The sequence below is a fragment of the Trachypithecus francoisi genome, unplaced genomic scaffold (genome assembly GCF_009764315.1).
Source record: "Trachypithecus francoisi isolate TF-2019V2 unplaced genomic scaffold, Tfra_2.0 Lachesis_group19, whole genome shotgun sequence".
Taxonomy (NCBI): Eukaryota; Metazoa; Chordata; class Mammalia; order Primates; family Cercopithecidae; genus Trachypithecus; species Trachypithecus francoisi.
Genome location: NW_022681464.1, coordinates 32,065,420 through 32,079,108, shown reverse-complemented (window position 1 = coordinate 32,079,108; position 13,689 = coordinate 32,065,420). Strand labels below are relative to the sequence as shown.

The 13,689-nt window shown below is 45.7% G+C and overlaps 1 protein-coding gene across 1 annotated transcript in view; it reads left to right on the top strand.

Moving 5' to 3' along the window:
• Window positions 1-13,551, top strand: part of LOC117064052 (laminin subunit alpha-3-like) — a 48,307-nt gene extending 34,756 nt beyond the window's left edge. The window contains exons 11-15 of the mRNA XM_033178112.1: window positions 3,253-3,397; window positions 4,099-4,239; window positions 7,039-7,200; window positions 10,237-10,335; window positions 13,301-13,551. Coding sequence (XP_033034003.1) covers window positions 3,253-3,397; window positions 4,099-4,239; window positions 7,039-7,200; window positions 10,237-10,335; window positions 13,301-13,432 — 679 coding nt within the window. The 3' untranslated portion in view covers window positions 13,433-13,551. The remainder of the gene's footprint in view (window positions 1-3,252; window positions 3,398-4,098; window positions 4,240-7,038; window positions 7,201-10,236; window positions 10,336-13,300) is intronic.
• Window positions 13,552-13,689: the final 138 nt, after the last annotated feature.

The following is a 13,689-nucleotide window of genomic DNA, read 5'->3' as shown; positions in this document are numbered from 1 at the left end:
TTCAGGTACTCCTGTTCCTTTCCTTTCCAGTGAAGTGAAAATATAAAATGCAGGCTCCAGGGTCGGATGCAGTGGCTTACACCTGTAATCCCAGCACTTTGGGAGGCTGAGGCGGGCAGATCACGAGGTCTGGAGATTGAGACCATCCTGGCTAACACGGTGAAACCTCGTCTCTACTAAAAAAATACAAAACAATTAGCCAGGTGTGGTGGCGGGCGCCTGTAGTCCCAGCTACTTGGGAGGCTGAGGCAGCAGAATGGCATGATCCTGGGAGGCAGAGCTTGCAGTGAGCCGAGATCGAGCCACTGCACTCCAGCCTGGCGACAGAGTGAGACTCCGTCTCTAAATAAATAAATAAATAAATACACAAACCACACGCAAAAAACATAGGTCCTGTCTGTGTTACCTCACCTTCCAGGTCCCCACCCAGATCACTTGCTCAGGGGACACTCTGAGCCGTGCCCACCAATGGCGTTCAGTGTGTGAGTTACTCACCTGCCACCAGCATCTTATTAATGCACCCTTGGCCGGAAGCCCTGCATGTTTGCTCAAAGAAATGCTCAGACCTTGGGATGCCAGTCTGCCAGGTTGGCATTTCATGGCAACACTGTCCCTCTGTGCACAGTGTTCTTTCCTTCACTGCTAGGAAAAGAGAAGCAAGGTTCACCCAGCCTATGTCAGGCCATCTCCAAAGGCCCTCTTCTCTTCTGAGGCACCTCTTTCTGATGGCTTCTATTTTGGGAGGGGTCATCTGCAACTCTCTTCTTTCCCGTCTCTAGACCACCAGAGTCCTTGTGCTCCACACTTGCTGTCTCTCCAGAAATAAGGAATCAACTGGGAACAGGCTTTATTTTTTTTGCTGGACTGTCTGATTACATTTAGTCTGAGGGTCACAGGAAGAGAGCAGGTGTTATTAACCTGGGGCCAGGAACCCTCTCATAGAGCATGCAAAATTGTGTGTATATGACAGTGAGTGTTTCTGTGGGTTTAGTGGACACTTTTCTGAGATGATGGCCCATAGTTTACCCAGCTTTCCAAAAGAGTCTCTGATCCTCTCCCAAAGTTTACAATCTACTGCACTAGAGCCCTCCGCTTCAAGCAGAACATTTACACTCTATACCTACATTGCTCTAAGTGTGGTTTTGAGGCTATTTCCTTATAGAATCATTTCTGCAGGGATCAAGTAGCGAGAGATGAGAGGGATGGGGATGAAAGACGGAACTTGCCAGCAGTTCTTGCAGGTAATGCTGAGTTAGTCCTTTTAGGTGTGCCGGGTGGACAGAAAGGCACCGTCTGCTCCCCTTAGCCCATGTCACAGCTAGAATAGTAATGGCAAATACTTACATGTGTGCAAGCAACTACTCTAAGGTTTTTACATGTATTATTTAATCCTCACAACAATCCTGTGAAGTAGATATTGTTATTTTCATTTTTACAGATAAAGAAACTTGGTTGTAAAGAGACCAGTTTGCCCAAGGTCCAGTAAGTGGTAGAGTTGGTATTCAAAGTAGGTTACCTGGTTCCAAGTTTACGTTCTTAATCACATACAAAATCCTTTATAAGCAGATATTTGCCAAAGGGGAATAAGCAGATATTTGCCAAAGAGAAACTTAATGGAATATGAAGAGTGGTATTTAACTTTTTTAAGGATGGTCTCTGGGGTAAGATATTTTCATAGGTATTAGGAGATAGATGATGGCCTACATTTGGTAGTAATTGAACAATAAAATGTTATTCCCTATATGCGAATAAAAACATATTTCTAATATTTCCCTTAGTCCCTCAGAAGAGAATCAGTGTGTAGGTAGATGCCAGCTCTGAATGCAGTGCTTGGTTCCCCAGGGCTCGCAGCAGTTTCTCTTCCCCTCCTCGACCTCGAGTTCTGGGCTCTCCAGGCACGGCCATAGCCCCCTGCTCTTCTGCCTCTACTCAGCTGCTTGTGTTTTCTTGTCTGCCCGGTGCTTCAGTCAAAAGGACCTGCAGATGGATGAGGGTGAATGACACAAAGTGAACCCCCCACCCCACACTGTGCTTTCCTCTGAGCTCTGGCCCTTGCAGGTGACAAGGGACGTTAAGATCCACTCTGTCACCGAAGCAGGGACATTGGGAGTCTTCCTTGCCTTCCCTTCTTTCCTCTACTCCTCATCCAGAATATTACAATATTCCCAGAAACCTCACCCCAAAGTATTCCCAGAAACCTCACCCCAAAAGAGTTTGGGAGCCCATCCCTCCTCCCCATCTGGACACCTTTGCCCTAGGTCAGCCCTAGTCTCTCTCCTGACTTGACATCCTGCTGCTGCTGCTGCTGCTGCTGCTGCTGCTGGAACTCACCCTCTGGGCTCCATGCTTCACACAAGTCCAACCACACTCTCTCCTCCTTAACAGCTTCTCATGACAGTGTTCCCCTGTTTGTAACTTGCCATGTGCCAGGCACTGGGCTGAAATTTTGCATGCACTGCCTAACAGGTTCCCAGCAATCCCAGGAGGCAGCAGCTACCGTGTTCTGTCCCTCACAGATATGAAAAGCAGGCTTTGGGAAGTTAAAGAACTTGCTAAGATGGTGTGTCTCCTATGGTCAGAACTGGATTAGAACTGTCGCTTTGCATGCACAGGTCTCAACTACTGCGCTGTGCTGCCATGGGACAGTGTCCAGCCCCTCTGTCCTGATGATCTGACACCACCTACCTCCTCAGGCCATGGGGAAGCATTCCCTGCCTGGACATCCACCCCAGCAGCACCATGCTTGTGTTGTTCCCTGTACACACTGAGTGATCTCCCGCTGCGTTCCTTCTGCCTGGAATGCCCATCTCAATTCCTACCCCATGACTCTGCCCTTTAAAGCTCAGGTCAGGAGTCACTTCCCCCAAGGAAGCTTGTGACTGGATCACCTGCTACTCCTCTGAACCTCAGTTAGACGCTGTGGTGTACATTGTCATCATGTCCACTTATGGGCCATCTGCGGGAGCCCTCCAGGCTCAGGGGCCACATCCATTCTTACACCCTCAACACGTAGTGCTAAGCCTCACCCATGTACGATGGTCATCCATGACCATCCACAATGGCCAATGACCTACTTTCTGTTAGTGCCTTTTATCTGCCTCTCTCCATTCTGCCTTGGACTATAAGCAGGCATTGTATCTATTTAATTGGCTTTGCACACCAACTACTTCACTATAGTGTAAGTGAGCCCTTTAAAATTGTGTGTACAAAGATGATGAATGATGATTTTTGCTTCCTTTACTTTGTGTACAGATGCAAGCCCAGAATCACAGGGCGGCAGTGTGACCGATGTGCTTCCGGGTTTTACCGATTCCCTGAGTGTGTTCCCTGCAATTGCAACCGAGATGGGACTGAGCCAGGGGTGTGTGACCCAGGGACCGGGGCTTGCCTCTGCAAGGTAAGGGCGATAGTGCAATATCAGAGACGCCAGCTGCCAGTCAGCGGGGAAGTGCTTCATGTTGAGTCAACATAGAAGAGTATGTGGGAAATAGGACTGACCCAGAAGAGATGTTGATAGTGTGAGTAGCGTTTTGTAGTCATGATCTCATTCTACAGAAATAGTTAGGAGGCAAGATCCCATTTATCTTTTGGAGAGGTCACAGACCACCTTAGAATCTGATGACAGATATAGACCCTTTCCAGAAAATCAACACAAACTTTTATCTACAGTTTCATGAGGTTCATAGGTTCCCCTAAAACCCACTCCTGAACCATGGACTCCAGATGATCATCTCTGCTCCAAGGGGTTCCACCAGGTTGTAGGAGACCTTCCAATTCCCAGGAGATGTTTTAAGGTGGTGGTGAGTGAGATGAATTGGTCTCCCCATCCTGTGAACCATACAGTGCTATTTCTCTACTTGCAAGATGCCGCAGGGGCATTTTATGAAATTTAGAGAATTCTCTCTTCCATTTGTGTGTGGTATAAAAGTTTAAACAATTAACGTGGGATGTAAGCTTAATAATTAACGTCTCTTTTAATGTTTTGCTCACATCCTCATCCTAACATCTTGTGTTGGTATTTAATTTGTGCAAGTAGCTAATTGCAACTAGGGAAATTTTGGAAGAAGTGATCTCTTACTTCATGTTTTGCTTCAACAGGAAAATGTAGAAGGCACAGAGTGTAATGTGTGTCGAGAAGGCGCATTCCATTTGGACCCAGCCAATCCCAAGGGTTGTACCAGCTGTTTCTGTTCTGGAATAAATAATCAATGTCACAGCTCACATAAGCGAAGGGCTAAGGTATGCATTGACAGGAAGTGCTGGGGAACATTTTGTTCATGGATTTGTTAAATGGTAAGTGTTGCCCTCGCTGCTCCTTGGTCTGCAGCATTTTAAAATTCTTGTTTCCTGAATTCGTTGGGCGTTTGCTCGAATATCATGTGCTCAGAGGGGCTTTCCTTCACCACTCCCGATAAAATAGCCCACCTTGGACACTCTTGCTGACCTTACCCTTGTCTTCCCCACAGCAGTCATCACTCCCTAACATATTTAACATTCTGTTTTAAAATTTGTTTATTGCCCTTCCTCTTCTGTCTCTAGAATGTGAGTTCCCTGATACACTCCTAGTGCCTAGAATAGGACCTGGGACATAACAGATGCCCAGTAAATCTCATTAAATAAATAGAGTTTGTCATTTTCCCCCTTAAAGGAAAACCCTGATTCTATACTCACAACACTCTAACACCAAATGTGTGGGGTTTTTTTCCATACCAAAAATTCTCTGATTTTCCCAGACACTCCCGGGGTGTCCTGCAATTCAATTCACTTCTGACAGTCTCTACCTGGAGGTGGCATCAGACTGTACAGGCTAAGGGCTCAGTTCTTCCAGACTGCCCCCACTTCAGATGCCAGTTGCAAGTCCCAGGCCTCCAGTACTTCTCCAGTGTTTTGCTACAAGTCGGGGGTTCCCACAGCCCCCTTCCTCATGTTTATAATCTGCTATAATGGCTCCCAGAATTCAGGATATACTTTCCTTCCTATTGCTTTTTATTATAAAGAATATGATAAAGGAGACAGAGCAGCAGCCAGGTGAACAGGTGCATAGGATGAAGTCCAGAGGGTTCCAGGCATGGGAGTTAGGGCGCACCACTCTCCTGGCATGCAGACGTGTTTACCCACCCAGGAGCTCTCCCAAACCACCATTTAGGGTTTTTGTTTTGTTTTGTTTTGGTGGCTCTTTCATGTAGGCGTGATTGATTAAATCATTAGCTCTTGATAATTAACTCAATCTCTAGTCCCTCTCCCTTCCTCAGAGGTTGGGGGTAGGGCTGAAAGTCCCAACCCTCTCATCCTACCTTGGTCTTCCTGGCTACAAGCCCCCATCCTGAAGCTACTCAGAGGACCCAGCCACCACTTATCTCATTAGCACACAAAGAGACACTATTACCACATCAGAGAGTCCAAGGGTCTTAGAAGCTCTGGCGTCAGGAATTGTGGACTAAGACCAAATATTATGGCAAAAGATGCTCCTATCACCCCTCTCATTCAGGAAATTACAAGGGTTTTAGGAACTCGGTGCCAGAAACTGGTAGTAATAGCCAAATCGATATTTCTCATTGTGTCTCATTATGTCACAATATCACACCCCTCATTTCTCATTTTTACTTCTTTCTGTTTTGCTTTCCTTCTCACCTATTTTATCATATTTTTTCTTTGGCTACTTTTTTTTTTTTTTGAGACAGGGTCTCTGTTGCCTAGGCTGGAGTGTAGTGGTGTGATCACAGCTCATTGCAACCTTCGCCTCCAGGGCTCAAGCAATCTTCCTGCCTCAGCCTCCTGAGTAGCTGGGACTACAGGCATGCACCACCACACCTGGTTAATTTTTGCATTTTTTGTAGAGTCGGGCTTTTGCCATGCTGCCCAGGCTGGTCTCAAACTCCTGGGCTCAAGCAGTCCTCCCACCTTGGTCTCCCACAGCGCTGGGATTACAGGTGTGAGCCACTGCACCTAGCCTTCTTTGGGCATTTTAAAAATTAACTCAATGAAACTAAAACTTTTCTTGCTTTCATTATTCCATGAACCAGTAACCTCATGCTTGCCTTCTTTGTGTGAGTCATGTCTTATATCCAACAAGTATTCAAAAACAGATTTTTTTTTTTTTTTTTTTTTTGAGATGGAGTCTCGCTCAGTCACCCAGGCTGGAGTTCAGTGGCATGATCTTGGCTCACTGCAACCTCTGCCTCCCAGGTTCAAGTGATTCTTCTGCCTCAATCTCCTGAGTAGCTGGAATTACAGGCATGCCTCACCACGCCCGGCTAATTTTTGTATTTAATAGAGACAAGGTTTCACCATGTTGGCCAGGCAGGTCTTAAACTCCTGACCTCAGGTGATCCGCCCACCTTGGCCTCCCAAAGTGCTGTGATTACAGATGTGACCCACTACGCCTGGCCCCAAAACGACTATTTTATATATTTTACTGCCTGCCTATTTCATATCTTTTACTGCCTGTCTCCTAAAAGGAGTGCAGCTAGTAATTGGGAAAAAAAAAATACTTTGTAAATCTGCTCTGAAGTCTCTTCTCCCCTGGGAACCAGAAAGCATTAATCCAACCCTATGCTTGGTCAGTTCTTTCTTTTTTTACCTCAAAATTAACTGGCTTCCTTTGTGACCAGGAAACGATTTAATTCTGATGCTCCATTTAAAGAAAAATAATAATAGCAAGCCACTGAATTCCACATCACATTTTTCTTTATAGGGAGCTTGCCATTAAATGCGCCATGGTCCTAGTTTTTATTCATACATTTATTTCTTTATTATTCAAACACTCATTGTTCACCTACTAAATGTCAAGAACCAGGATGTGTGCTGGGTTACAAAGATAAATCCCACATACATAAGGCCACTGCCTTCCCAGAACTCCCAGTGGCAATGGGTGAGACGGGGCTCCGGCTTGGGAGGGCAGGTGGGGGAGGAGATGCATGAAGGAGGCCTCTGAGGCAAGGAGGCTGCCCGTGAAGCTTTCTGTATACATCATGCAGCCATCACCAGGGGTGCCACGACCAAGATGTTTTCATCCGTTGCTTCTCTCCCTCTTTCCAGTTTGTGGATATGCTGGGCTGGCGCCTGGAGACGGCAGACAGAATGGACATCCCCGTCTCATTCAACCCGGGCAGCAACAGCATGGTGGCGGATCTCCAGGAGCTGCCCGCAACTGTCCACAATGCGTCCTGGGTCGCACCCGCGTCCTACTTGGGGGACAAGGTAATGATGTCCTGCTGTTCTTCTGGGCCCTCAGTGGCCTTCTGCTATTGCTATGTGAGCATCATTTCCTGGAAATCTGGAAGGAAGCATCCAGCAGTTCAGGTTACTAACATTCCAGAAATGAGCTGAACTAAAAATGAAGAAGAGACCTTGCTTCGTGCTGTGAGGGGCTGAGCAGGCACCCACTGCACCCCACCCTTGCCACGCATGAGCTACCAGCAAAGGAAATCGCCCACAACGTTTTTCTCAGTTTTTACCTAATGCCAAAGAATTTTCCTCCAGAGAAATAACCATTTAAATAATATTTATTGCAAATGGGACATGCATGCTTTTCAATGCCAGTGCTGAGAATTCTTTATTTTAAGGCAGAAGAAAGCCTCTTTGTTAGGAAAACAAAAGCTGACAAGTGACTCACAAGCTTATTAAAAGAAACGCAGGATCTGGTGGCAGTTCGACTTTCCTAAGGAGAATCGCACTAGTTACACACTCCTCAGGAGCTTACAAACCACTTGCTCTTCCTTTGCTGCGTGAGTTATCATGCCAGAGCCTGGCCACCTCCACACATTTTATGAGGACAGAAACGCAGGCCTCATGTGGCAACACCATCAGGTGACCTATGTTTCTTAGCAAGGGTGGAACTTGCTAACGGGTGGATTTCACAGGGCCCGCCTCAGGGGATGCCATATTCTCACATTAGGAGGAGTAAACTATTAGGGCCTCGGCCTGAGGTCTCTGACTTTGTCTTCTGGATGAAGGACTGTGGGTTTTGACATCTGAGTGTGGGAAATATTGCCTCTCTCCTATGATCCCACTACTCTCTCACTTAATACTCCTCTTTACTGCTCTATGATGGGCCCATGTTATCTATTGTCATGTAACAAATTACTCCAACACCTTGCAGCTTAAAGCAATAATGATTATCTGGGATGAAGAATTCAGGAGGGGATGGCCCAGAGTCTTCCGAGGTTACTGTCAAGATGTCAGCCAGGGCTGTAGTCCCCTGGGATTGGAACATCTGCTTCCAAGCTCACCCACATGGCTGTTAGCAGGCCTCTGCTTCTGGCTAGCTGTGGGCTGGGAGCCTCTGTTTCTCATCACATGAGACCCTCCATAGGCTACCTGAGGGTCCTCATGACATGACAGCTGGTTTCCCCCAAAGCAACTTATGGGGGATGGGTAAGGGGATTGGGTGAGGGGGGGAGAGAGAGAGAGAGCGAGTGAGAGAGAGCGAGCGAGCGAGAGCGAGCGAGCGAGAGCGAGCTAGCTCAGGACAGAAGCTGCAGTGTTTTTGTGACCTAAATTTCAGAACTGCCATGCCCTCACTTCTCCTTTATTCTATTCATTAGCAGTGAGTCACTAAGCCCAGCCCACACTCAAGGGGAGGAGAATTTGGTGGCTCACGCCTCTAATCCCAGCACTTTGGGAGGCTGAGACAGGCGGATCATCTGAGGTCAGGAGTTTGAGACCAGCCTAGCTAACATGGTGAAACACCTGTTTTTACTAAAAATACAAAAATTAGCTGGGCATGGCAGCGAGTGCCTGTAGTCCCAGCTGCTCGGGAGGCTGAGGCAGGAGAATCACTTGAACCTGGGAGGCGGAGGTTGCAGTGAGCTGAGATCGCGCCACTGCACTCCATCCTGGGCGACAGAGTGAGACTCTGTCTCAAAAAAAACAAAACAAAAAGGAGGAGGGGAAATTAAGCCCCACCTTTTAAAGGCAGGAGTGCAAAGAATTTGAGGCCATGTTTTTAAAATCACTTTAAGCCCATCAAAAAAGCAATACTTAATCACAATAATAATTTAAGACATTACCTTGGAATACTTCCAGGCTTGGAGATCAAAGCTCTGTAAGGCTTTGTCAGGTTACAGACTCTAAGGAAAAGCTTCTGTTGAATGGGATCCTAGAAGAACGTGGCTTCGTTCCCCTGCCTCCTCTTAAGTTGTTGGCATTTTCCTGTAGGTTATTTTGTCCTGTCTAATCAGAGGTGACCTTGCCTGTGATTTTCATCCTTCTGTCACTTCTTCCTTCTTGACTATGTTTTACTGTAAGGTTGGGAAGTGTCAGGACCCAAGGTGTGAAGTAGCTGTCAGAAAACTGTTACCATTCACTCCATGTCCCCAACACCATCATGCTGCTTGAGCGACACAGAGGTCTGTGCACCTGCTGGAGTTGTCAGCCATGGCTACTGTACCCAGCAGAACTCACAATAATTTGGGAAATGTTCACCATCTGCTTTCAGGAGTATTGTTTTTGGAGAAAATTTATTTTTAGAGGTTCATTTTATGACTGATAGATATTATCCAGTTCTCTCAGTTAAAAAAGAAACCAATGGCCTAGATTTCGTAGAATAGTTGTGGATTAAATAAACATTTTGGTTTAGTAATCATCTAGAAAAAAAGGAAGATGACTATTATTTCCTCCCTTCCTTCCTTCCTTCCTTCCTTCCTTCCTTCCTTCCTTCCTCTCTTTCTCTCTTCCTCTCTTCCTTTCTCTCTTTCTCTCTTATAGGGTATTGCTCTGTTGCCCAAGCTGCAGTGAAGTGGTACAATAATAACTCACCGCAGCCTCAAACTCCTGGGCTCAAGCGATCTTTCCACCTTAGCTTCCTGAGTAACTGGGACTACAGGCATACACCACCCCACCTGGCTCATTTTTAAATGTTTCTTGTAGATTCAGGGTCTTGCTATATTGCCCCGGCTGGTCCCTAACTCCTGACCTCAAGTGATCCTTCTGCCTCGGCTTCCCAAAATGCTGGGATTATAGCTACTACACCCAGCCTTATTTTTCTTTTTAATAAAGGTATCTTCTTGCTTGTAAAACTCAATCATGTTTGTGCTAAGCATTTCAGATGACATTAAAAATAGCATAAAGTAGAAAAAATACCATCCTCAACCCCACCCCCTAGACACAACCCTTGTTAACAGGCCGGGTGTGTCTCTTTCCACGCTTTGTGTGCCGAAGTACTTTTCACGTGGGTTGATACTGACGTCGTTTCTTTTAATGCTTGTGCTATTGATACTATTAATTCCGTTTTAGGTTTCTTCATATGGTGGCTACCTCACTTACCAAGCCAAGTCCTTCGGCTTACCTGGCGACATGGTTCTTCTGGAAAAGAAGCCAGATGTACAGCTCACTGTGGGTATCAGAGCATGACCTAAGTGGCAGGAAGTGGCGGTTGCAGTTGGTGCTGATCTAAATTTAGGACATCTTGATATGTGGCCTACACAAAGTTTAGATTAGATCATTTCCAATATTTTGTAGAAACTAAATGACAGTTGAGAGCATGTAGCATCTTTTCAGGATCCTGCTTCCTCTGACCAAATGGTTTCTGTCTTCTCTGCCTCCAAAATACTTAACTGTACTTTGCTTTTGCCTCTCACAAGTTACTGCCTCATGTTAAACTTTTTTTTTTTTTTTTACTTTTTTTATTTTTGTAGAGATAGGATCTCGCTGTGTTGCCCAGCCTGGAGTTGAACTCCTGGCCTCAAGCAATCCTCCTGCCTTGGCCTCCCCAAGCACTGGGGTTATAGGCACACACCACCATGGCCAGCTAATTTTTTAATTTTAATTTTTGTAGAGATAGGATGCTGGCCTCAAACTCCTAGGCTCAAGCAATTCTCCCTGCTCAGCCTCCCAAAGCTCTGGGATTACTGGCGTGAGCCACATGTCCAGCCACATATTACATATTTTTTATGTTTCTATCTTTCAATTTTGTTTCATAATTGAATCCTTCCCATGGGGCAAGATCATATCGTTGGACTCTGTAAAGGACAGGTGACCCCTTTTCTCAAAAGGAGGGGAGATTAGAGAAATATGCCAGGAACTCCAATCCACTGAGTGGTAACTGTTGGAGGAGAGTCCAAACGGGCCCCTCTCAGTGCTGGGCTCTGGGTAGAAGGAATGGGAGTCATGTGGTCTGAGAGGCCCTTAGAAGACTTTGTGGTTCATTTTGAGCTAAGTCTTTAAGAATGGGCATAAGAAGAGAAGTGCACTTCCAGGGGCAGGGACTAAGGCTAACAGGACTCAGGAGTGGTACAGTGCAGGAGGCTGTGCTCATGGATGACCAGTCCAATGGGGTTGTATCATCAGTGTGTGCAGAGTTGTTGAAAACAAGTCTGGAAGGGTTTGATGCTATAATAGGGTTTTTTTTTTTTTTTTGAGACAGGAGTGCAGTGGCATGATCTCGGCTCACTGCAAAGTCTGTCTTCCTGGTTCAAGCAATTCTCCTGCCTCAGCCTCCTGAGTAGCTGGGATTATAGGCATGGGCTACCATGCCCGGCTAATTTTTGTGTTTTCTGTAGAGATGGGGTTTCACCATGTTGGCCGGGGTGGTCTCAAACTCCTGACCTCAAGTAGTCCACCCACCATTGAAGGGATGTTTGTGTTTTGAGAAAGGAAGTAACGACATCCACACACGATGTGCCTGGCACACAATCCGGTGTGGCAGTCTAGAAAATTCCTTGAGGGCAAGGTTAGTATCACATCCTACTTTGCATTCCCCACAACACAGGGCGTAATACCCTAAACGTAGGGGAGGGTGCCACTGCGTGAAGCCGGCTCCATTTCTGGTTTATGGGGTGTGATTAATGTGATGTAATGATAGCTTCGCGAAGGCTTTTCTCCTGTCATGCGCTCACACCAGCAAGTCACACACACCTCATCACAGCATATTCTTGGTAGATATTTGTGTTTGTGTTCAGGCACTACTGCGTTGTGTTCGGTTTCTACTGGTATGCAAATCTACTGAACTGTTTTAAAAACTCCAAGGAACCTTTGCAGAATGTCTTGAAGATAAAGCAGCAAAGATTTTAGAGTTATAGTCTAAGGAAAAATAGCTACACAGTAAAAACACAGTCACAGCAGTGCTGTATTTAAGTTTCATGTTTTTGCAGAGCATCTTGTAGTTCAGGCCACGCCTATTTTTTTACTGCCAAAGTTTATTGTGCAAACCATTGGAATTCACTGAAAGGTAATGACCACATTTTCTGTTTCATTTTACCTTCAAACATGGAAAATAATTTAGGCTCACGAAACATTTTCCCGGCTGCTTTGTTCTAATCCACTGTAATTAAGAGCCTCTAGCGCATGTTTCTTAGATTAAGGTTTCAAATGATATGTGATCCCAGGTAATGGCCTTCTTTCTGAAATACCAGCCCTAATGAAATACCAAACCCTTTAGGGTTTGGTGCTACAGCAGAAAAGCTGGGACATGTGTGTATTTTGGCAGTAGGGTTGCTGATGGTAGGGTGCTGATGCAGTAGGGTACTGGCCACTCCACCCTGCCCTGTTAAGATGCACATGTGAGCCACCATAATGTCGTGGGCTGGAGGCTGAGAGCGAGTGAGGCTGGGTCCCAAAGGGGGAGGCAGCTGGGGAACTTCTTGCTCCACATGCCAGCCTGCAGCTCCCTGCTTGGGCCAACCCTCTGCCCTCCCTGCCCTCCTCAGTAACCCACCCACCAAAGCACTTTCTTCCCACCACAGGCTGGTTTGATGGGCAGTAATGAAAACAGCACTTCCTGCACTGACTGCAAGGCATAAAGAAAAATTTTTTTTTCTGCCAGGTGCGGTGGCCCACACCTGTGATCCCAGCACTGTGGGAGGCCAAGGCAGATGGATCACTTGAGGTCAGGAGTTTGATACCAGCCTGGCCAACATGGTGAAACTACTAAAAATACAAAAATAAGCAGGGTGTAGTGGCGAGCAACTGTAATCCTAGCTACTAGGGAAGCTAAGGCAGGAGAATCTATTGAACTCGGGTGGCAGAGGTTGCAGTGAGCCAAGGTTGTACCATTTCACTCCAGCCTGGGCAAGAGAGTGAGATTCCATCCCCGCCAAAAAAAAAAAAAAAAGGAAATTCCATCTTTTTAAGCTATTTTTGGCCAAGACAATTTTCCGGATTTCTCATTTGTGAAAAGACACCTATAATTATTCTGTTTCCATGTCACTAATATTTTTATTAAAAATAGTTAATTCTGAGCTATTTTTTTAAAGTCAGGTATGTCATATGATGTAGACCATAGAAATGTTTTCTTAGATCAGTTACACATCTTGAAAGATCCCAGTGAAGGCACTAACAGATTCATGATTTTCTTTAAAAGGGTCAGCACATGTCCATCATCTATGAGGAGACAAACACCCCACGGCCAGACCGGCTGCATCACGGGCGAGTGCGGGTGGTCGAGGTAAAGGAAGAGCAACCATGGAATGGTCCTTTCTGTTTTATGACTTAATTATTTCAGACAATCATGATTTTTACTCATTTTAAGAATTTTAAAATATGGATTCTATTTATATAAATATAAGTTTATATATACAGGTTGAGCATCCTTAATCTGAAAATCCAAAATCCAAAACGCTCCAAAACGCTCCAAAACGCAAAATATTTTGAGCACCAACATGACACTCAAAGGAAATGCTCATTGGAGCCTTTCAGCTTTCAGATTTTCAGATTAGAAATTCTCAGCGGGTAAATACAATGCAAATGTTC